Raw genomic sequence first — 19,868 nt, forward strand, 5'->3', positions numbered from 1 at the left:
CGGAGGCTGCGGCGCTAACGCTGGTACCCGGCAGCTCTCGTCTCGCCGTATCCTCTCCCGAGCATCCTTCGGAGACGGACGCTGCGCCGAGGGCTGGATCCCAGCGAGGGCTGAAACAGGTGAGGAATAAAGCAAAAAATACCTTTGATAAAGCAGATTTTCCCCCCTTCCTCTCCCCGCTGCTTTTTAATTAGCATCCCCGAAGCCGCCGTGCCGTGGATTGGGGGTTCGGCTTCGCGTTTTCCACTCACTGTGGCCATTTTGTCCGGGAAAACCTTTGCCTCTGGCTTCGCTCTGGCTTTTTCTTGGCGTGTTTAAGGGCTTCTCGTCCCCCCTCGGCGTGCGGCCGGGGCGGCTGTGCCGGCGGGGCCGGGGTCTGGCCGCGGGGATGGGGTATTTACAGCGGGGGGGTTTGGGGAGGGGGCAGCGCTGCAGGTTTTGGGGGGGGGTGTTGGGAGATGACCTTGGCCGTGGGTGATTTGAAAACTCTTCTCCCTTGTCGCCATGTTCTTGCCATCACGCAGAAAGGCTGGGGGGCTGCGGGGGGGTATGGACCCCACCGAGCCCCCAGGGCTGCGGCTGGCAGGAGGGAACTGGTCCAAGGGCCGATAACCTTGTCTGGGGCTGGTGGTGGCCACTCCGGATGGGGCCGGCAGGGCCGGCGACGTGTTTTTTGCCACCAGAACAGCATTTTTCGGGACCCCCCCCCCCACCCCCGGCTCTTGCGTATAAGGTGCCTCCGTCTATCCGTGATTTCTGGCTGGCTGGTGAACGCAAAGCTCTGATGGCCAAAGCGTCTGGCGCTCCAGGCTCCCCGGCTCGTTTGGGGCAGCGTCGCCGTCACCCAGCCCGCCCGTGACCTTGCTCCCCATCCTCATCCTCAGCGGATATTCGGCCTCTGGCCGCTCCCCTGTCCCTTCTCCCGCTTCTCTATACGTCCCGGGCCGTGTAGCGGTGTCCCGGCCGCCTCGGGAGGCACCGCAAGGAGCTGCCGGCCTGGCTGGAGCCAAATGACCTTGGCCGTGAATCGGCTCCTTCCAGGGGCGGCGGGTGGCACCGGGTTCCACCCGAGGAGGGGACCGGGGTGTCCCCTGGGTGGGCACAGGGCTGGGGGCGTATTGGTGATTTTTTACGCTGCTTAAAAGCACCTTAAGAGCTTAATGAAGAAATTGGGGGGGTCGCGTTGTGCCGCAGCAGCGTCCCTGGGTCCCCGCCGGCTGCGCAGCCACTGTGGGGTGTCCCCCCCGGGAGCGCTGCCGCCAGCCCCGGCTATTTTGGAAAGGCTAATTTTAGCTTCCCCGTCCCCTCGCTCGGGGAGGGGGGACGCGGTGCCGGCTGCGTCCCCGTCCCCGCGGCTCGATTCCTGCCTCCTCGGCAGAGATAAAAATAGTGTTTTGGGGGGGTCACGCCAGCCCCCGCGGCTGGGCCGGCAGGGCCCGGGCTGGGCGGCTGTGTGTCCATCCCGGTCACGAGCTGCGCTGGGCTCTGCGAGGCCTGGGGGGGGACACCGCGCGCCCTTGGCAGCCTGTGGAGCGGGGGATGCGGGATGTGTGGGGACAGGGAGATGCCACCCCCCAGAGACCCCCAACCCCACCTGCCCCCCTGAACCTGGGGCACCAACACCCAGCGCTGCGGCCGCCCTGGGGGGTTCTGGGGACCCTGGTGACCTTGGCGGGGGACGGTCCCCTCGCTGTCCCCTCGCTGTCCCTCCAGTGCTGCTGCTGCTCAATCCCACGGGTTCCCAGGAAATCTGGGGGGTTTTGGTCCAGGCCTAGTTTTTGGTGGTGACTTGCAATCCTGGGCAGATGGCGCAGGGACAGTGACGTCCCCTGATGTCCCCCCCGCTCCCTTGTCCTCTGTCCCTTGTGGGGACAGCCATGGAAGGGCCCGATTCTGGCTGCAGCCCAGGGGCGCTGGGCCGCGTCCCCCCTCCTGCTGGCGACGGGCAGGGGTGTCCCCTGGCCCGTGCTGTCACCGGGGACCTGCCACCCTTGGGGTCACCCTGTGGCCCGCTGGGGTCAGCTGACCCCCCTGGCGGTGTCCCCGGGGTCCCCAGGCTCCGTCCCCCCGCGCCGCCACCCCCGCTGCCCGGGGCAATGCAGCCGCGTGGCCACGCCCCCCTCGGAGCTCATTGGCTGAACAGCTGGGCCGCGCCTCTACAGCCCCATTGATGGTGGTTGGTGGCCACGCCCCCTGGAGCTCATTGGTCCTCGGCCGGCCGCACCTTCCCAGCCCCATTGAGAGGCCGGCGGGGCCTTTTCCCGCAATGGGGCGGGTGGGGACGGCGGGGTCCTTGGGCCTGGGGGGCTCTGGCCTACGGACGGGTGGGGGACAGAGGGGCTGCGGGACCCTCCTGCTCCCTCTGGGACCCCTCACTGCGGGGATCCCCGCCGTGGGGCCGATTTGGGGGGCACCGCAGAGCTCTGGGCTCAGACCCCTCCCTGTCCACTGGGGTCCCTGGGGGGGCAGATGGGGCAGGTGGCCTTGCAGTGGCAGGGGACACAAGGGACACCCCCCGTCCTGTTTGTCCACGCCAATCCTTCCTTCCTCTCGCCGCACTGATCCCGCAGCTACCGCACTCCCGTCTCCTGCCGGCTTATCGATTCGGGAAGTACCGGTGGGTTTTGGTTCAACCAGCAGCTGGCAAAAGGGGACAGAGGGAGGTGACCGAACACCACGGCTGTGCGAGGCTGTTCCCACCCTAAACCAGCCCCCGCTTGTGTCTGGGCTCCTCAGGTCTGGGGTCCCCCGGTGTCCCCTCCCAGCTGGATGGGTAGTGCCGTCACCCGTCTTTCCGCATCCCACCGCGGTCCCCGGGCGTGAGGGCGCAGCCCCCGACGCAGAGACCCCCCCGTCTCCATCCCGGCGTCCCGGCCCGTCCCACCGGCACCATGGACGAGAGCTTCCGAGACCGGACGGCGTTCATCCGGGGCGCCAAGGACATCGCCAAGGAGGTGAAGAAACACGCGGCCAAGAAGGTGAGCAAGGGCATGGACCGCGTGCAGGACGAGTACACCAAGCGCTCCTACTCCCGCTTCGAGGAAGAGGAGGACGATGACGATTACGCGCCCCAGGACGGCTACTACCGGGGCGGCGAGGGGGCCAACGAAGAGGAGGGGGCGTCCAGCGACGCCACCGAGGGTCACGACGAGGAGGACGAGATCTACGAGGGCGAGTACCAGGGCATCCCCCGGCACGACTCGCTGAAAAGCGGGGAGCGGCTGGGAGCCCAGCCGGCCGCCGGCGCCTTCGATGACAGCGAGGGCCAGCGGCGCAAGGACAAGGAGGAGCTGGCGCAGCAGTACGAGCTCATCCTGCAGGAGTGCGGCCACGGCCGCTTCCAGTGGACCCTCTACTTCGTCCTGGGACTGGCCCTCATGGCCGACGGCGTGGAGGTGTTCGTGGTGGGCTTCGTCCTGCCCAGCGCCGAGAAGGACATGTGCCTCTCCGACTCCAACAAGGGCATGCTGGGTGAGGAGGGGACGGGGGGACAGCGGGACGGACAGGGGGACGGAGGGACTTGGGGGATGTGGGGCGAGATGGGGCACGTGGATGCAAGGAGATGGGGATACGGGGGGACGTAGGGGCTATGGGGGGATGTGAGGGACAGGAAGACGTGAGAAGAGGCAAGCAGATGGGGACGTGGGGGACATGAGCAGATGGGGACGTGGGGGGACATGGGGGACATGAGCAGATGGGGACGTGGGGGGATATAGGGGATGTGGGGGGACATGGGGAACTGAAGGGACACAGAGGGTACAGGGGATGTGGGGTGGCACGAGCAGATGGGGGACAGAGAGGGACACAGGAGGGACAGGGGGACATGGGGAGATGTGGGGAGAGATGAACAGGGGGGGCCCTGGGACCTGTGGGGATGTGAGAGGACATAGAGGGACGTGGGGGACTCGGGGAGATCACAGATCAGGGGTCACAGAGGGTCTGGGGGGACGTGGGGAGATGTGGGTGTTGGGGACACGGAGAGGAGTGGGGGGACACGGGAGATGTGGGGGGACACGGGGGGCACAATCCAGGGGGGCACGGGGGGACCCGGGCTCTGGGGGGGACACCACGAGCTGTGGGAGGGACACGAGGAGATCTGGGGGGGCCATGAGGATATGGGGGGGCACAGAGATGCAGCGGGAGATGGGGGGGGCGGGAGGAGACGGAACCCCCCAGGCACACGGTCAGTGGGGGGCCGGAGGGTGAGGACGGCTGCGCGGTCGGGCTGTGCCTCACGGCCCCCCCGGCCCCGCAGCCCCCCCGGCTGATCCGGCTGCAGCCGCACGGCGGGGGGGCCGCGCGGAGCCCCCGGCCCTCCTGCGCGCTGCTGCTAAGGGGACGCTGAGCGCGATCCCTGGGGGGGCTGCGGGCGGCAGCGCCGGCCGCGCTGCGGCGTGACCCCCCCGTCGCAGGTGGCCCCCCCTTCCCTGAGACCTGGCAAACACGGGGCAGGAGTGGGGGATCCTGGGTGCCCCCCCATCCTGTGGTACCCAAATAAATCAGGGGGCTGACCCAGGTGGGCGTCCCCGCCCCATTCATACATGGGGCTCAGTCCTGGGGGTCCTCAGCCCTGATGGTCAGCACCTCCGTGGGGTGACTCAGGCTGCTCTTCCCTGTGTCCCCCAGGACTCATGTCCCCCTGTGTCCCCCCCCTTGTCCCCAGGGCTCATCGTGTACCTGGGCAGGATGGTGGCGCAGGATGGGGACATCTCTGTCCCCCCCATATCCCCTCCGCCCCCCATTCATATGTGGGGGCCCCCAGCACCGATCACTGTCACCCTCCGTGGGGTGACTCAGGCTGCTCTTCCCTGTGTCCCCCAGGACTCATGTCCCCCTGTGTCCCCCCCCTTGTCCCCAGGGCTCATCGTGTACCTGGGCATGATGGTGGGCGCCTTCGTGTGGGGCGGGCTGGCGGACCGGCTGGGCCGAAGGCAGTGCCTCCTCATCTCCCTCTCCGTCAACAGCGTCTTCGCCTTCTTCTCCTCCTTCGTGCAGGGCTACGGCACCTTCCTCTTCTGCCGCCTCCTCTCGGGTGTGGGGTAAGGGGGGACAGCACCCCCAGGGGACCCGCAGCACCCCCAGGGGACCTGGGCGTCCTGAAACCCCCCCGTTTGCGGTGGCGGTGGGGGGGTGACACCGTTCTGTCCCCCAAAGCATTGGTGGCTCCATCCCCATCGTCCTCTCCTACTTCTTGGAGCGGGTAAGGGGGGGACAGCACCCCCAGGGGACCCCGAGCACCCCGAGGGGACCCGGGCAGCCTGAACGCCCCCAGTTGTGGTGGCGGGGTGGGGGGTGACACCGTTCTGTCCCCCCCAGCATCAGTGGCTCCATCCCCATCGTCTTCTACTTGGTGTGGCTAAGGGGGGAACAACGCACCCCAGCGGGGTCCCAGGTGTCCGGGTACCCCAAAACTCCCCATTTGCGGTGGTGCGGCAGGGGGTGACACCGTTCTGTCCCCCCCCAGCATCGGTGGCTCCATCCCCATCGTCTTCTCCTACTTCTCGGAGTTCCTGGCGCAGGAGAAGCGGGGGGAGCACCTGAGCTGGCTCTGCATGTTCTGGATGATCGGGGGCATCTACGCCTCGGCCATGGCCTGGGCCATCATCCCCCACTACGGTAAGGACGGCCCCGGGTCCCGGAGGGTGCCACGAGTTCGGGGGGGGCTCAGGAGCACCCCCGACACGTCCCGTTCTCCGCAGGGTGGAGTTTCCAGATGGGCTCCGCGTACCAGTTCCACAGCTGGCGGGTGTTCGTGCTGGTCTGCGCCTTCCCCTCGGTGTTCGCCATCGGGGCGCTCAGCACCATGCCCGAGAGCCCCCGCTTCTACCTGGAGGTGAGGGGACCCGGGGGACCCATCCTGGGGGGGGCGTGTGAGGACGGACCCTCCGCAGCTGGGTGGCGGGGAGGTGGGCAGGGGGCCTGAGAGGGCGGTGGAGATGGGGGCGCCCAACTGGGGACCAGCAAGGGGGTGATGGGGACGCAGGGACCCAACTGGGGACCAGCGAGGGGGTGATGGGGACGCGGGGACCCAACTGGGTGATGGGGACGTGGGGACCCAACTGGGTGATGGGGACGCGGGGACCCAACTGGGGACCAGCAAGGGGGTGATGGGGACGTGGGGACCCAACTGGGTGATGGGGACGCGGGGACCCAACTGGGGACCAGCGAGGGGGTGATGGGGACGCAGGGACCCAACTGGGGACCAGCGAGGGGGTGATGGGGACGCAGGGACCCAACTGGGGACCAGCAAGGGGGTGATGGGGACGTGGGGACCCAACTGGGTGATGGGGACGCGGGGACCCAACTGGGGACCAGCGAGGGGGTGATGGGGACACGGGGACCCAACTGGGGACCAGCGAGGGGGTGATGGGGACGCAGGGACCCAACTGGGGACCAGCAAGGGGGTGATGGGGACGTGGGGACCCAACTGGGTGATGGGGACGCGGGGACCCAACTGGGGACCAGCGAGGGGGTGATGGGGACACGGGGACCCAACTGGGGACCAGCGAGGGGGTGATGGGGACGCGGGGACCCAACTGGGGACCAGCAAGTGGTTGGTGGGACCCTGAGCAGTTGATGGAGGTGGGGGCACCCGGGCAGGGACCCCAGGCGGGTGGTGGGACCCCGGGTGGGTGGGGGGACGTGGGGTGAGCCCAGGGTGTCCCTTGCAGAACGGCAAACACGATGAGGCCTGGATGGTGCTGAAGCAGGTCCACGACACCAACATGAGGGCCAAGGGCCACCCCGAGAGGGTCTTCTCGGTAAGGACCCCCCAGCCCGGGGCTGGGGACACACAATGCCGGGGCTGGGCTCCCGCGGGAGCCGGGGGGAAACTGAGGCACGGGGCGGGGATGGGGCCCACCTGGGACCCTCGGCTGAGGCTGGCGCACCCCAGTGTCCCCAGACTGGTGTCCCCACCCCGTGGCCCCGCAGGTCACCCACATCAAGACCATCAAGCGGGAGGACGAGCTGATCGAGATCCAGTCGGACACGGGGACGTGGTACCGGCGCTGGCTCGTCCGCGTCCTCAACCTCTCGCAGCAGGTGGGGACGGACCGCGCCCCGGGGTGTCCCCGTGTCCCCTCGTCACCCCCCGTGTCCCCTCGTCACCTCTCGTGTCCCCGCCGTGCAGGTGTGGAGCAACTTCCAGCAGTGCTTCGCGCCCGAGTTCCGGCGGGTGACGCTGATGATGATGGCCGTGTGGTTCACCATGTCCTTCAGGTGGCACCGCGGGGACACCCGGCGGGGCTGCGAGGGCACTGGGAGTGCTGGGAGGGAACTGGGAACACTGGGATGGGATGGGACTGGCAGCACTGGGATAGAACTGGGAGGGGACTGGCAGCACTGGGATGGACTGGTGGCACTGGGATGAACTGGTGGCACTGGGAGAGGACTGGCAGCACTGGGATGGACTGGTGGCACTGGGATGAGCTGATGGCACTGGGACAGGACTGGCAGCACTGGGGTGAACTGGTGGCACTGGGAGAGGACTGGTGGCACTGGGACGGACTGGTGGCACTGGGATGGACTGGCAGCACTGGGATGAGCTGATGGCACTGGGACAGGACTGGCGGCACTGGGACAGGACTGGCAGCACTGGGATGAACTGGTGGCACTGGGAGAGGACTGGTGGCACTGGGACGGGACTGGCAGCACTGGGACAGGACTGGTGGGACTGGGACAGACTGGTGGCACTGGGAGAGGACTGGTGGCACTGGGATGGACTGGTGGCACTGGGACGGGACTGGTGAGACTGGGACGGACTGGTGGCACTGGGAGAGGACTGGTGGCACTGGGACGGGACTGGTGGCACTGGGATGGACTGGTGGCACTGGGACGGGACTGGTGGGACTGGGACGGACTGGTGGCACTGGGAGAGGACTGGCAGCAGTGGGACAGGACTGGTGGCACTGGGACGGGACTGGCAGCACTGGGATGAACTGGTGGCACTGGGAGAGGACTGGTGAGACTGGGACAGACTGGTGGCACTGGGAGAGGACTGGCAGCACTGGGACAGACTGGTGGCACTGGGACAGGACTGGTGGCACTGGGATGGGACTGGTGGCACTGGGAGAGGTCTGGTGGCACTGGGACGGACTGGTGGCACTGGGACAGACTGGTGGGACTGGGATGGACTGGTGGCACTGGGACGGACTGGCAGCACTGGGATGAACTGGTGGCACTGGGAGAGGACTGGCAGCAGTGGGACGGGACTGGTGGGACTGGGACGGACTGGTGGCACTGGGACGGACTGGTGGCACTGGGATGGACTGGCGGCACTGGGAGAGGACTGGTGGCACTGGGACGGACTGGTGGCACTGGGACGGACTGGCGTGGCGGTGCCGGGCTCACCTGTCCCCCGCAGCTACTACGGGCTGACGGTTTGGTTCCCGGACATGATCAAGCACCTGCAGAACATCGAGTACGCGTCGCGCACCAAGCTCTTCACCCGCGAGAAGGTCCGGCACTTCACCTTCAACTTCACCCTGGAGAACCAGATCCACCAGGGCGGCGAGTACTTCAACGACAAGTGCGTGTCCGCCCGGGGGGGCCCGCGGCTCGTCACGCGTGCGGAGGTGACGGGTCCCTTCCCTGCCGCCCCCAAGGTTCATCGGGCTGAAGATGAAGTCGGTGACGTTCGAGGACTCGCTCTTCGAGGAGTGTTACTTCGAGGACATCACCTCCAGCAACACCTTCTTCAAGAACTGCACCTTCATCTCCACCGTCTTCTACAACACAGGTGGGGTGGGGGGGTCCCCGAGCGGGGGGTGACAGAGATGGGGGTGACCCCACCGAACCCGCTCTTGGTCCCCCCAGATCTCTTCGAGTACAAGTTCATCAACAGCCGGGTGGTGAACAGCACGTTCCTGCACAACAAGGAGGGTTGTCAGCTGGACTTCAGCGACAACAACAACGCCTACATGATCTACTTCGTCAGCTTCCTGGGGACCTTGGCCGTCCTCCCCGGGAACATCGTCTCCGCGCTCCTCATGGACAAGATCGGCCGCCTGCGCATGCTGGGTGGGTGGGAGGCGCCGGGACCGGGCTGGCCGGGGAGGCGGTGGGATGCTCGGCTTGGATGAGGTTCCATGGGGGAGCGTGCTTGGGTTGGAGATCGTGGGATCGTAGAAGGGTTTGGGTTGGGAGGGACCTTCGAAGCTCATCTAGTCCATGAGCAGGGACGTCTTCACCCAGATTGGGTGGCCAAGTTGAAGGAGATGTCTCTGCTCAGGATTAGATGGGCTTTGAAGGTCCCTCCCAAACTAAACCCTTCCATGATCATAGAATCACAATTTTGGTGGGAAAACACCCTCCAGATCACGGAGTCCAAGCGTTGATGCACCCCCGGCACTGCCCCGTGTCCCCGAGAACCTCATCTCTGGGTATTTAAACCCCTCCAGGGACGGTGACTCCAGCACTGCCCTGGGCAGCCTGTTCCAACGCCCACAGCCCTTTGGGGAGAAATTCTCCCAAATTTCCAACCTCAACTTCCATTTATCATGACAACATCCGAGGATGTGGCTCTGAGTGACCTGGTCTGGTTGGAGATGTCCCTGATCTGGTTGGATGTCCCTGATCTGGCGGGGATGTCCCTGTTCTGGTCGGATGTCCCCGATCAGTTTGGATGTCCCTGTTCTGGTCGGATGTCCCTGATCAGTTTGGATGTCCCTGTTCTGGTCGGATGTCCCTGGTCTGGTCGGATGTCCCCGATCAGTTTGGATGTCCCTGTTCTGGTTGGATGTCCCCGATCAGTTTGGATGTCCCTGTTCTGGTCGGATGTCCCTGTTCTGGTCGGATGTCCCTGGTCTGGTCGGATGTCCCCGATCAGTTTGGATGTCCCTGGTCTGGTCGGATGTCCCTGGTCTGGTCGGATGTCCCTGGTCTGGTTGGATGTCCCCGATCAGTTTGGATGTCCCTGGTCTGGTCGGATGTCCCCGATCAGTTTGGATGTCCCTGTTCTGGTCGGATGTCCCTGGTCTGGTCGGATGTCCCCGATCAGTTTGGATGTCCCTGATCTGGTCAGATGTCCCTGGTCTGGTCGGATGTCCCCGATCAGTTTGGATGTCCCTGATCTGGTCAGATGTCCCTGGTCTGGTCGGATGTCCCCGATCAGTTTGGATGTCCCTGTTCTGGTCGGATGTCCCTGGTCTGGTCGGATGTCCCTGGTCTGGTTGGATGTCCCTGATCAGTTTGGATGTCCCTGGTCTGGTCGGATGTCCCTGGTCTGGTCGGATGTCCCTGGTCTGGTTGGATGTCCCCGATCAGTTTGGATGTCCCTGTTCTGGTCGGATGTCCCTGATCAGTTTGGATGTCCCTGGTCTGGTCGGATGTCCCTGTTCTGGTCGGATGTCCCCAATCAGTTTGGATGTCCCTGGTCTGGTTGGATGTCCCTGGTCTGGTCGGATGTCCCCGATCAGTTTGGATGTCCCCGATCAGTTTGGATATCCCTGGTCTGGTTGGATGTCCCTGGTCTGGTTGGATGTCCCCGATCAGTTTGGATGTCCCTGGTCTGGTGGGGATGTCCCTGGTCTGGTTGGATGTCCCCGATCAGTTTGGATGTCCCTGGTCTGGTTGGATGTCCCTGGTCTGGTTGGATGTCCCCGATCAGTTTGGATGTCCCTGGTCTGGTTGGATGTCCCTGATCAGTTTGGATGTCCCTGGTCTGGTTGGATGTCCCTGATCAGTTTGGATGTCCCTGTTCTGGTCGGATGTCCCTGGTCTGGTCAGATGTCCCTGATCAGTTTGGATGTCCCTGGTCTGGTCGGATGTCCCTGGTCTGGTTGGATGTCCCCGATCAGTTTGGATGTCCCTGGTCTGGTGGGGATGTCCCTGGTCTGGTCGGATGTCCCCGATCAGTTTGGATGTCCCTGATCTGGTCGGATGTCCCTGGTCTGGTCGGATGTCCCCGATCAGTTTGGATGTCCCTGTTCTGGTCGGATGTCCCTGGTCTGGTCGGATGTCCCTGATCAGTTTGGATGTCCCTGGTCTGGTCGGATGTCCCTGGTCTGGTCAGATGTCCCCGATCAGTTTGGATGTCCCTGTTCTGGTCGGATGTCCCTGATCTGGCGGGGATGTCCCTGATCAGTTTGGATGTCCCTGGTCTGGTCGGATGTCCCTGGTCTGGTTGGATGTCCCTGATCAGTTTGGATGTCCCTGGTCTGGTCGGATGTCCCTGATCAGTTTGGATGTCCCTGGTCTGGTCGGATGTCCCTGATCAGTTTGGATGTCCCTGGTCTGGTCGGATGTCCCTGATCTGGTCGGATGTCCCTGATCAGTTTGGATGTCCCTGGTCTGGTCGGATGTCCCTGGTCTGGTTGGATGTCCCTGATCAGTTTGGATGTCCCTGGTCTGGTCGGATGTCCCTGTTCTGGTCGGATGTCCCCGATCAGTTTGGATGTCCCTGGTCTGGTCGGATGTCCCTGGTCTGGTTGGATGTCCCCGATCAGTTTGGATGTCCCTGGTCTGGTCGGATGTCCCTGGTCTGGTCGGATGTCCCTGGTCTGGTCGGATGTCCCTGATCAGTTTGGATGTCCCTGGTCTGGTCGGATGTCCCCGATCAGTTTGGATGTCCCTGTTCTGGTCGGATGTCCCTGCCCATGACCAGCTGCTCCTTGAAAGTCCCTCCCAGCCCAAACCCTTCCGCGATCACAGAACCACAGACCCGTCTCGGTTGGACAAACCCCTCCAGCTCATCAAGTCCAACGGCTGACCCAACCCCGCCAAGCCCACCTCTCAACCGTGTCCCCAAGAACCTCCTCCCCGCGGCGCTGCCTCGGCGCCCCCGGCAGCCCCGGCCCTGACGTGGCCCCGTGTCCCCCGCAGCCGGTTCCAGCGTCATGTCCTGCGTCAGCTGCTTCTTCCTCTCGTTCGGGAACAGCGAGTCGGCCATGATCGCGCTGCTCTGCCTCTTCGGGGGGGTCAGCATCGCCTCCTGGAACGCGCTCGACGTGCTCACCGTGGAGCTCTACCCCTCCGACAAGAGGTGCCGGGGCTGCGGGGCAGCTTTGGGTGCGGGGTGCGAGATTTGGGGTGCTGGGGGGCAGGTTTGGGGTGCTGGGGGGGAGCTTTGGGTGCGGGGTGCAAGATTTGGGGTGCTGGGGGGAGCTTTGGGTGCGGGGTGTGAGATTTGGGGTGCCCGGGGGAGCTTTGGGGTGCCAGGTACGAGAGTTTGGGGTGCTGGGGGGGGAGGTTTGGGGAGGTTTGGGTGCTGGGTGCGAGATTTGGGGTGCTGGGGGGGAGGTTTGGGGTGCTGGGGGGCAGGTTTGGGGTGCTGGGGGGGATGTTTGGGGTGCCAGGTACGAGGGTTTGGGTGCGGGGTGCAAGATTTGGGGTGCTGGGGGGGAGCTTTGGGTGCTGGGTGCAAGATTTGGGGTGCTGGGGGGCAGCTTTGGGTGCTGGGTGCAAGATTTGGGGTGCTGGGGGGCAGGTTTGGGGTGCCGGGGGGGAGCTTTGGGGTGCCAGGTACGAGGGTTTGGGTGCGGCGTGCGAGATTTGGGGTGCCGGGGGGGAGCTTTGGGTGCGGGGTGCGAGATTTGGGGTGCTGGGGGGGAGCTTTGGGTGCGGAGTGCGAGATTTGGGGTGCTGGGGGGCAGGTTTGGGGTGCCAGGTACGAGGGTTTGGGGTGCTGGGGGGGGAGCTTTGGGTGCGGGGTGCGAGATTTGGGGTGCTGGGGGGCAGGTTTGGGGTGCTGGGGGGGATGTTTGGGGTGCCAGGTACGAGGGTTTGGGTGCGGGGTGCAAGATTTGGGGTGCTGGGGGGGAGCTTTGGGTGCTGGGTGCAAGATTTGGGGTGCTGGGGGGCAGCTTTGGGTGCTGGGTGCAAGATTTGGGGTGCTGGGGGGCAGGTTTGGGGTGCCGGGGGGGAGCTTTGGGGTGCCAGGTACGAGGGTTTGGGTGCGGCGTGCGAGATTTGGGGTGCCGGGGGGGAGCTTTGGGTGCGGGGTGCGAGATTTGGGGTGCTGGGGGGGAGCTTTGGGTGCGGAGTGCGAGATTTGGGGTGCTGGGGGGCAGGTTTGGGGTGCCAGGTACGAGGGTTTGGGGTGCTGGGGGGGGAGCTTTGGGTGCGGGGTGCGAGATTTGGGGTGCCGGGGGGGTGCCAGGTACGAGAGTTTGGGGTGCTGGGGGGGGAGGTTTGGGGAGGTTTGGGTGCTGGGTGCAAGATTTGGGGTGCTGGGGGGGAGGTTTGGGGTGCCAGGGACGAGGGTTTGGGTGCGGGGTGCGAGATTTGGGGTGCTGGGGGGGAGCTTTGGGTGCGGGGTGCAAGATTTGGGGTGCTGGGGGGCAGGTTTGGGGTGCTGGGGGGGATGTTTGGGGTGCCAGGTACGAGGGTTTGGGTGCTGGGGGGCAGGTTTGGGGTGCTGGGGGGGATGTTTGGGGTGCTGGGTGCCAGATATGGGGTGCCAGGTGGGTTTTGGGTGCTGGTACAAGCCTTGGGGTGCTGGGTGCCAGGTGTGGGGTGCTGGCTGCTGGGTACAAGATTTTGGGTGCAGGGTGCAAAGTTTTGGGTGCTGGGTACAAGATTTTGGGTGCAGAGTAGAAGATTTTGGGTGCTGGATGCAAGATCTTGGGTGCAGGGTACAAAGTTTTGGGTGCAGAGTACAAAGTTTTGGGTGCTGATTTAAACCATGGGGTGCAGGGCACAGGATGTGGGTGGAGGGCACAAAGTTTTGGGTGCAGGGCACAAAGTTTTGGGTGCTGATTTAAACCATGGGGGGCAGGGCACAGGATTTTGGGTGCAGGGTACAGGATTTTGGGTGCAGGGCACAGGATTTTGGGTGCAGGGTACAGGATTTTGGGTGCAGGACTTTGGGTGCAGGGCACAAAGTTTTGGGTGCAGGGCACAAAGTTTTGGGTGCTGATTTAGACCATGGGGTGCAGGGCACAGGATTTTGGGTGCAGGGTACAGGATTTTGGGTGCAGGGCACAGGATTTTGGGTGCAGGCTGCAGGATTTCGGGTGCAGGGCACGAGGTTTTGGGTGCTGACTTAAACCATGGGGTGCAGAGTACAAGGTTTTGGGTGCAGGGCACAAAGTTTCGGGTGCTGATTTAGACCATGGGGTGCAGGGCACAGGATTTTGGGTGCAGGGCGCAAAGTTTTGGGTGCAGGGCACAAAGTTTTGGGTGCTGATTTAAACCATGGGGTGCAGGGCACAGGATTTTGGGTGCAGGGTACAGGATTTTGGGTGCAGGGCACAGGATTTTGGGTGCAGGGCACGAAGTTTCGGGTGCTGATTTAGACCATGGGGTGCAGGGTACAGGATTTTGGGTGCAGGGCGCAAAGTTTTGGGTGCAGGGCACAAAGTTTTGGGTGCTGATTTAAACCATGGGGTGCAGGGCACAGGATTTTGGGTGCAGGGTACAGGATTTTGGGTGCAGGGCACAGGATTTTGGGTGCAGGGTACAGGATTTTGGGTGCAGGACTTTGGGTGCAGGGCACAAAGTTTTGGGTGCAGGGCACAAAGTTTCGGGTGCTGATTTAGACCATGGGGTGCAGGGCACAGGATTTTGGGTGCAGGCTGCAGAATTTCGGGTGCAGGGCACAAAGTTTTGGGTGCTGATTTAAACCATGGGGTGCAGAGTACAAGGTTTTGGGTGCAGGGCACAAAGTTTTGGGTGCTGATTTAGACCATGGGGTGCAGGGTACAGGATTTTGGGTGCAGGGCACGAAGTTTCGGGCGCCGATTCAACCCGCGCCGTCCTGCCCGCACGTTTCCCACGCCGCGCTCGCGTCCCCCCCCGAGGCCGCGCAGCACGAACCCGCCGCCCCCACCCCAATTCCGTGTGTGTCCCCCCGCCAGGACGACGGCGTTCGGGTTCCTGAACGCGCTGTGCAAGCTGGCGGCCGTGCTGGGCATCAGCATCTTCACGTCCTTCGTGGGCATCACCAAGGCGGTGCCCATCCTCCTGGCCTCGGCCGCGCTGGCCCTCGGCAGCTCCCTGGCCCTCAAGCTCCCCGAGACGCGGGGGCAGGTCCTGCAGTGACCCCCCCCCCAAAAAAAAACCCCTTCCCTTTGCCCCCCCCAAATCCCAGCTCCCCTCCCGTCCCCCCTCGCCGGGGGGTTTAGTCTCGTTAGACACTGTGAAACGTCTTTTCTTGGAGCATTCGGGGTTTTTTTTTTTTGTTTTTCATTTGCACTTGGCCCGCCCCCCCCCCCCCAAACCTCCTGCGCCCCCCCCTCTCCGTGCCCCCCCCCAACCCACCCTGTGCCCCCACCCCCCAAGCCCTCCTGCCCCCCCATTTCTTTTCTCGGTGTCACCCCCTCTGTGAATTGCTGCTCACTCCTGGGGGGCTGAGGGTGGCGGGGGGGGGACAGGCCCTGTGCCCCCCCAGCGGAGCTGCGGGACCCGGGGAGGAGGAGGAGGATGAAGGCTCCGTCCTCAGCCCCATGGCGGGGCCGGGGGGGCCGGGGACGGCTCCGTGCCTCAGTTTCCCCATCTGGCAGGATGGGGGGGGCGGGGGCCATCTGCACCCCGGGAGGGTTTGGGGGGGCACCTGGGGGTGCACAGAGGCTGGGCAGGCGCGGGGCCTCGGGTGGCTTGGGGTGCATGGTGTTTGGGGGTGCTCGGCCCAGAGGGGTGCGTGACTCGGGGTGCACAAGGCTTTGGGGTGCACATCCCTGAGGGGTGCACAATGCTTTGGGGTGCTCAAGACTTTGGGGTGCACACCCCTGAGGGGTGCACAATGCTTTGGGGTGCTCAAGACTTTGGGGTGCACACCCCTGAGGGGTGCACAATGCTTTGGGGTGCACAAGGCTTTGGGGTGCACACCCCTGAGGGGTGCACAATGCTTTGGGGTGCTCAAGACTTTGGGGTGCACACCCCTGAGGGGTGCTCAGGGCTTTGGGGTGCTCAAGACTTTGGGGTGCACACCCCTGAGGGGGTGCATGTCTTGGAGTGCACGGCACATTGGGGTGCCCAAGGCTTTGGGGTGCTCAACCTGAGGGGTGCACAAGGCTTTGGGGTGCACAAGGCTTTGGGGGGTCCTCAATGCCTCGGGGTGTACAGCACATTGGGGTGCTCAAAGATTTGGGGTGCTCAACCCTGAGGGGTGCACAATGCTTTGGGGTGCACAGCCTTAGGGGTGCATGGTACATTGCGGTGCTCAAAGATCTGGGGTGCACAAGCCTCTGGGGTGCACGGCACGTTGGGGTGCTCAGCGTTTTGGGGTACACGGCGCATTGTGTTGTGGGGTGCAAACCCCTTCGGGGTACCCCAGCCTTGGGGTGCACGGCATTTCAGGGTGCACCCCATCTTAAAGCACAACTTTTTGGGGTGCAAGGCACCTTGGGGGGTGCACGGCACTTTGGGGGGTGCACGACCTTTTGGGGTGCACGATGCCTCGGTCTGTGGCGCACTTTGGGGTGCACATGATTTGGGGGTGAAGAGCCTCTTGCTGAGCACAGCACCCCCAAACCTTCACCTAATTTTGGGGTGCAGTGCTGCCCCCCCCATGGCTGGGTGCCCCTGGACCCCCCCCTTTTTGGATAGGAGGGGGGCACAGCTGCATTTTGGGGTGGGGACACCCAAAACTGCCTTTTTTGTTTTTAACTCGGTTTTTAAAGGATTTTCTTTTTCAGGAGTGCTGGTGCGGGGGGGCACAGGGTGTTCCTGCACACCCCCCCCCCCGCGCCCCCTTTTTTCCCCCCAATCCCAGAGCACAAAACCACCAGCGGTTTGCAAAGCACAAAGCGACCCCCCCCCGCCAAAAAAATAATTGGGGTCCAGGGGGTCCTGGGGCTGTGTCCCCCCCCCGGGTGGGTCCCCAACAAGGGAAATGTTGGTCTATGCAAAAGCGCTTTGCGCAGCGCCCCCCCCAATTAGGGCAGAGCCCCCAATTAGGGCAGCCCCCCCCCAATTAGGGCAGAGCCCCCAATTAGGGCAGCCCCCCAGCATCACGAGCAGCCCCCCCAAGCGATCGAGCGGCGTGTGCTTCATCCCCTCCTCCTCCTCCTCGTCCCCCCCTTCGGTGTAGCTGGTCCTTTTGGGGAGCCCCCCCGCCCCCCGTAGTTCTGTCCGTACAGTCGTGCCGTGCTGTAGTTTTTAGATGTTTGTAAATTAATTAAACTTAAAAAAAAAACCCAACCAAAAACCTGTAAGATTAAGCAAAAAAAAAAAAAAAAAAGAAAAAAGATGCAAAATCCGCCCCCCCCCCAAAAGGATGATCCAAGTCCTGGTTCTGAGCTGCCCCCCCGCATGGGGGTGCGTTTATTTTTGGGGTGCACCTGAGATGGTGAATCCATTTAAGAATTAAAAGGGGGGGGGTCACCCCCTACATCCCCCCAAAATTTGGGGGGGGAGCTTGAGGGGAGGGGGTGAGGTCAAGGTGGGACCCAGGGGGTGTCTGGGTGGGGGGGTCACCCCAATGTTTTGTTCCCCCCCAAAGTGGGGTTGAGGGGAGGTTGTGGGGGCCGGGGGTACAATGCAGGGTGGGGAGGGGTCACCCCAATATTTTTGACACCCCCCCCTAAAGTGGGGTCAGGAGGTGTCTGGGTGTGATGTGGGGTGGGGGGGGGGTCACCCCAATATTTTTGCCCACCCCCAAGGGGCCATGGGGAGGTTGTGTGGGGTCCGGGGGTGCAATGCAGGAAGGGGGGGGGGGTCACCCCAATATTTTTGCCCCTCCCAGAGGGGTCAGGGGGAGGTTGTGTGGGGTTCAGCGGGTGTCTGGATGCAGTGCAGGGTGGGGGGGGGGGGTCACCCCAATATCCCCCCCCCCCCCAATTCCCGCTCCACCGCGGCGTCACCGCCCGTCACGGCTCCCCGGGCGCGTCCGCGTCCCGCTCGTGCTTGGACCCCCCCATGCAGGGCGGGCGGGGGGGGACGCGGGGGTCGCTCTCCCACTGCTGGGGGGTCCTGGCGACGATGGCGAGGGCGTGCAGGGGTCCGGCCAGCTCGGCGCTCAGCGCGGCGTGCACCAGGCGGTGCCGCTGCAGCGGGGACATCCCGGTGAAGCGCCCGCTCACCACCACCACCGAGAAGTGGCTCTCGGTGCCGGGGGGGCCCCCGTGCCGGGGGGAGTCGTCCAGGACCTGCAGGTGCGTGGGCTGGAGGGCGGCGGTGAGCTTGGTGCGGATGGTGCGGGCCAGCGGGCCCTCGGCCATGGCTACCAGCGCCCGGCGGGTGGCGACCAGGACAGGACCCCGCATCCGGGGGGGCTGCGAGGGACACGAAAACGGGGCTGTGGGGTGGGAGGAGGGAGAATGGGGGGGCTAAGGGTGATGAGCTTGGGGGCGCTCTGCAGGATCAGGTCCCATCTATGGGGGTGGCAGGACTGGGCAGTGGATGGGGGGGGGAGTTTGGAGGGGGCTCTGCAGGATCGCACCCCCAAACCAACCCCCCCTGTCTGCAATGCACGGGTGCACCCCAAACCAACACCCCCTGTCTGCAATGCACGGGTGCACCCCAAACCAACCCCCCCGTCTGCAATGCACGGGTGCACCCCAAACCAACCCCCCCCCGTCTGCAATGCACGGGTGCACCCCAAACCAACCCCCCTGTCTGCAATGCATGGGTGCACCCCAAACCAACCCCCCCTGTCTGCAATGCACGGGTGCACCCCCAAACCAACCCCCCCTGTCTGCAATGCACGGGTGCACCCCAAACCAACCCCCCCTGTCTGCAATGCACGGGTGCACCCCCAAACCAACCCCCCCCGTCTGCAATGCACGGGTGCACCCCCAAACCAACCCCCCCGCCTGCAATGCACGGGTGCACCCCAAACCAACCCCCCCTGTCTGCAATGCACGGGTGCACCCCCAAACCAACCCCCCCTGTCTGCAATGCACGGGTGCACCCCAAACCAACCCCCCTGTCTGCAATGCACGGGTGCACCCCCAAACCAACCCCCCCTGTCTGCAATGCATGGGTGCACCCCAAACCAACCCCCCCCGCCTGCAATGCATGGGTGCACCCCAAACCAACCCCCCCCGTCTGCAATGCACGGGTGCACCCCCAAACCAACCCCCCTGTCTGCAATGCATGGGTGCACCCCCAAACCAACCCCCGGGTCTGCAATGCAGGACTGTCCCCCCCCGTGCAATGCAGGGCTGCACCCCAAACCTGCCCCCCCGCGTGCCATGCGGGGGTGCACCCCAAACCCCCCGTGTTCAATTCCGGGGTGCACCCCAACCCCCCCTGTCTGCAATGCACGGGTGCACCCCAAACCCACCCCCCCATGTGCAATTCCGGGCTGCACCCCAAACCCGCCCCGCCATGTGCAATGCAGGGGTGCACCCCAAACTCCCCGTGTTCAATGCGGGGGTGCACCCCACAACCCCCGTGTGCAATTCCGGGCTGCACCCCCAGCCCCCCGTGTGCAATTCCGGGGTGCACCCCCACCCCCCCATGTGCAATTCCGGGGTGCACCCCCCAGCCCCCCGTGTGCAATTCCGGGCTGCACCCCACTCCCCCCGTGTGCAATTCCGGGGTGCGCCCCAAACCCCCCGTGTGCAATTCCGGGCTGCACCCCACTCCCCCCGTGTGCAATTCCGGGGTGCACCCCACTCCCGCCCCCCGGCCCTCACCCGCGCGCCGCTCCGCTCCGCTCCGCCGCTGAGCACGCTGGGAAATGGAGTCCTCCCGCCCCCCTCCGCCCCCTCACGTGACCCCCGCGGAACTACAACCCCCACAATGCCTCGCGGCCCCATTCGCGCCCCGCAGCTCCGCCTCGCTCTGATTGGCTGCGGCCCTTCGGCGCTCCGAGGCGGGGAGGCTGATGACGACACCAACGCCCCGCCCACATGTCCTTATATGGCGCGGCGGGGCCGATCCGGGCGGGGCGTTGGCTGCACGTGACGCGCGGCGGACGCGGGTGAGGACTGCGTGTCCGTGCGGGGACACGCGTGGGACCCCCCCGGAACCCCCCCGGT

General features: G+C 64.7%; 2 protein-coding genes across 4 annotated transcripts; one reads left to right on the forward strand and one right to left on the reverse strand.

Moving 5' to 3' along the window:
* The first annotated feature begins 2,351 nt into the window (after positions 1-2,351).
* SV2A (synaptic vesicle glycoprotein 2A) lies at positions 2,352-15,099 on the forward strand. 2 transcript variants are annotated; one of them, XM_065653756.1, is made up of 13 exons: positions 2,352-2,617; positions 2,737-3,471; positions 4,859-5,039; positions 5,465-5,616; positions 5,700-5,833; positions 6,672-6,761; positions 6,934-7,044; positions 7,133-7,221; positions 8,366-8,530; positions 8,607-8,740; positions 8,818-9,021; positions 11,824-11,983; positions 14,799-15,099. In XM_065653756.1, exons 2-13 carry the CDS (start codon positions 2,892-2,894, stop codon positions 14,980-14,982), a joined length of 2,184 nt encoding a protein of 727 aa, XP_065509828.1. In that variant the 5' UTR covers positions 2,352-2,617; positions 2,737-2,891; the 3' UTR covers positions 14,983-15,099. The 2 variants fall into 2 exon arrangements, with proteins under 2 accessions (XP_065509828.1, XP_065509829.1); XM_065653757.1 differs by lacking the exon at positions 2,352-2,617 and having other exon boundaries at positions 2,669-3,471.
* A 2,075-nt stretch (positions 15,100-17,174) lies between these two features.
* Positions 17,175-19,646, reverse strand: BOLA1 (bolA family member 1). 2 transcript variants are annotated; one of them, XM_065653764.1, is made up of 2 exons: positions 19,524-19,646; positions 17,175-18,155 (listed from the first exon to the last, which is right to left on the reverse strand). In XM_065653764.1, the coding sequence occupies exons 1-2, from the start codon at positions 19,644-19,646 to the stop codon at positions 17,751-17,753; spliced, it is 528 nt and encodes a 175-aa protein (XP_065509836.1). In that variant the 3' UTR covers positions 17,175-17,750. The 2 variants fall into 2 exon arrangements, with proteins under 2 accessions (XP_065509836.1, XP_065509837.1); XM_065653765.1 differs by having other exon boundaries at positions 17,175-18,178; positions 19,524-19,557.
* Positions 19,647-19,868: the final 222 nt, after the last annotated feature.

This window comes from Caloenas nicobarica, chromosome 31, assembly GCF_036013445.1.
Source record: "Caloenas nicobarica isolate bCalNic1 chromosome 31, bCalNic1.hap1, whole genome shotgun sequence".
NCBI classification, from domain to species: Eukaryota; Metazoa; Chordata; class Aves; order Columbiformes; family Columbidae; genus Caloenas; species Caloenas nicobarica.

Bases quoted from the DNA above. Each gene is read 5' to 3' on its own strand.
- SV2A (XM_065653756.1), top strand. From the start codon at position 2,892: ATGGACGAGAGCTTCCGAGACCGGACGGCGTTCATCCGGGGCGCCAAG. The intron at 3,472-4,858 runs GTGAGGAGGGGA...CCTTGTCCCCAG, and splicing joins CTCCAACAAGGGCATGCTGG to GGCTCATCGTGTACCTGGGC. The intron at 8,531-8,606 runs GTGCGTGTCCGC...GCCGCCCCCAAG, and splicing joins GGCGAGTACTTCAACGACAA to GTTCATCGGGCTGAAGATGA.
- BOLA1 (XM_065653764.1), bottom strand. From the start codon at position 19,646: ATGGGGCCGCGAGGCATTGTGGGGGTTGTAGTTCCGCGGGGGTCACGT. The intron at 18,156-19,523 runs GTGAGGGCCGGG...TGTCCCTCGCAG, and splicing joins CGGAGCGGAGCGGCGCGCGG to CCCCCCCGGATGCGGGGTCC.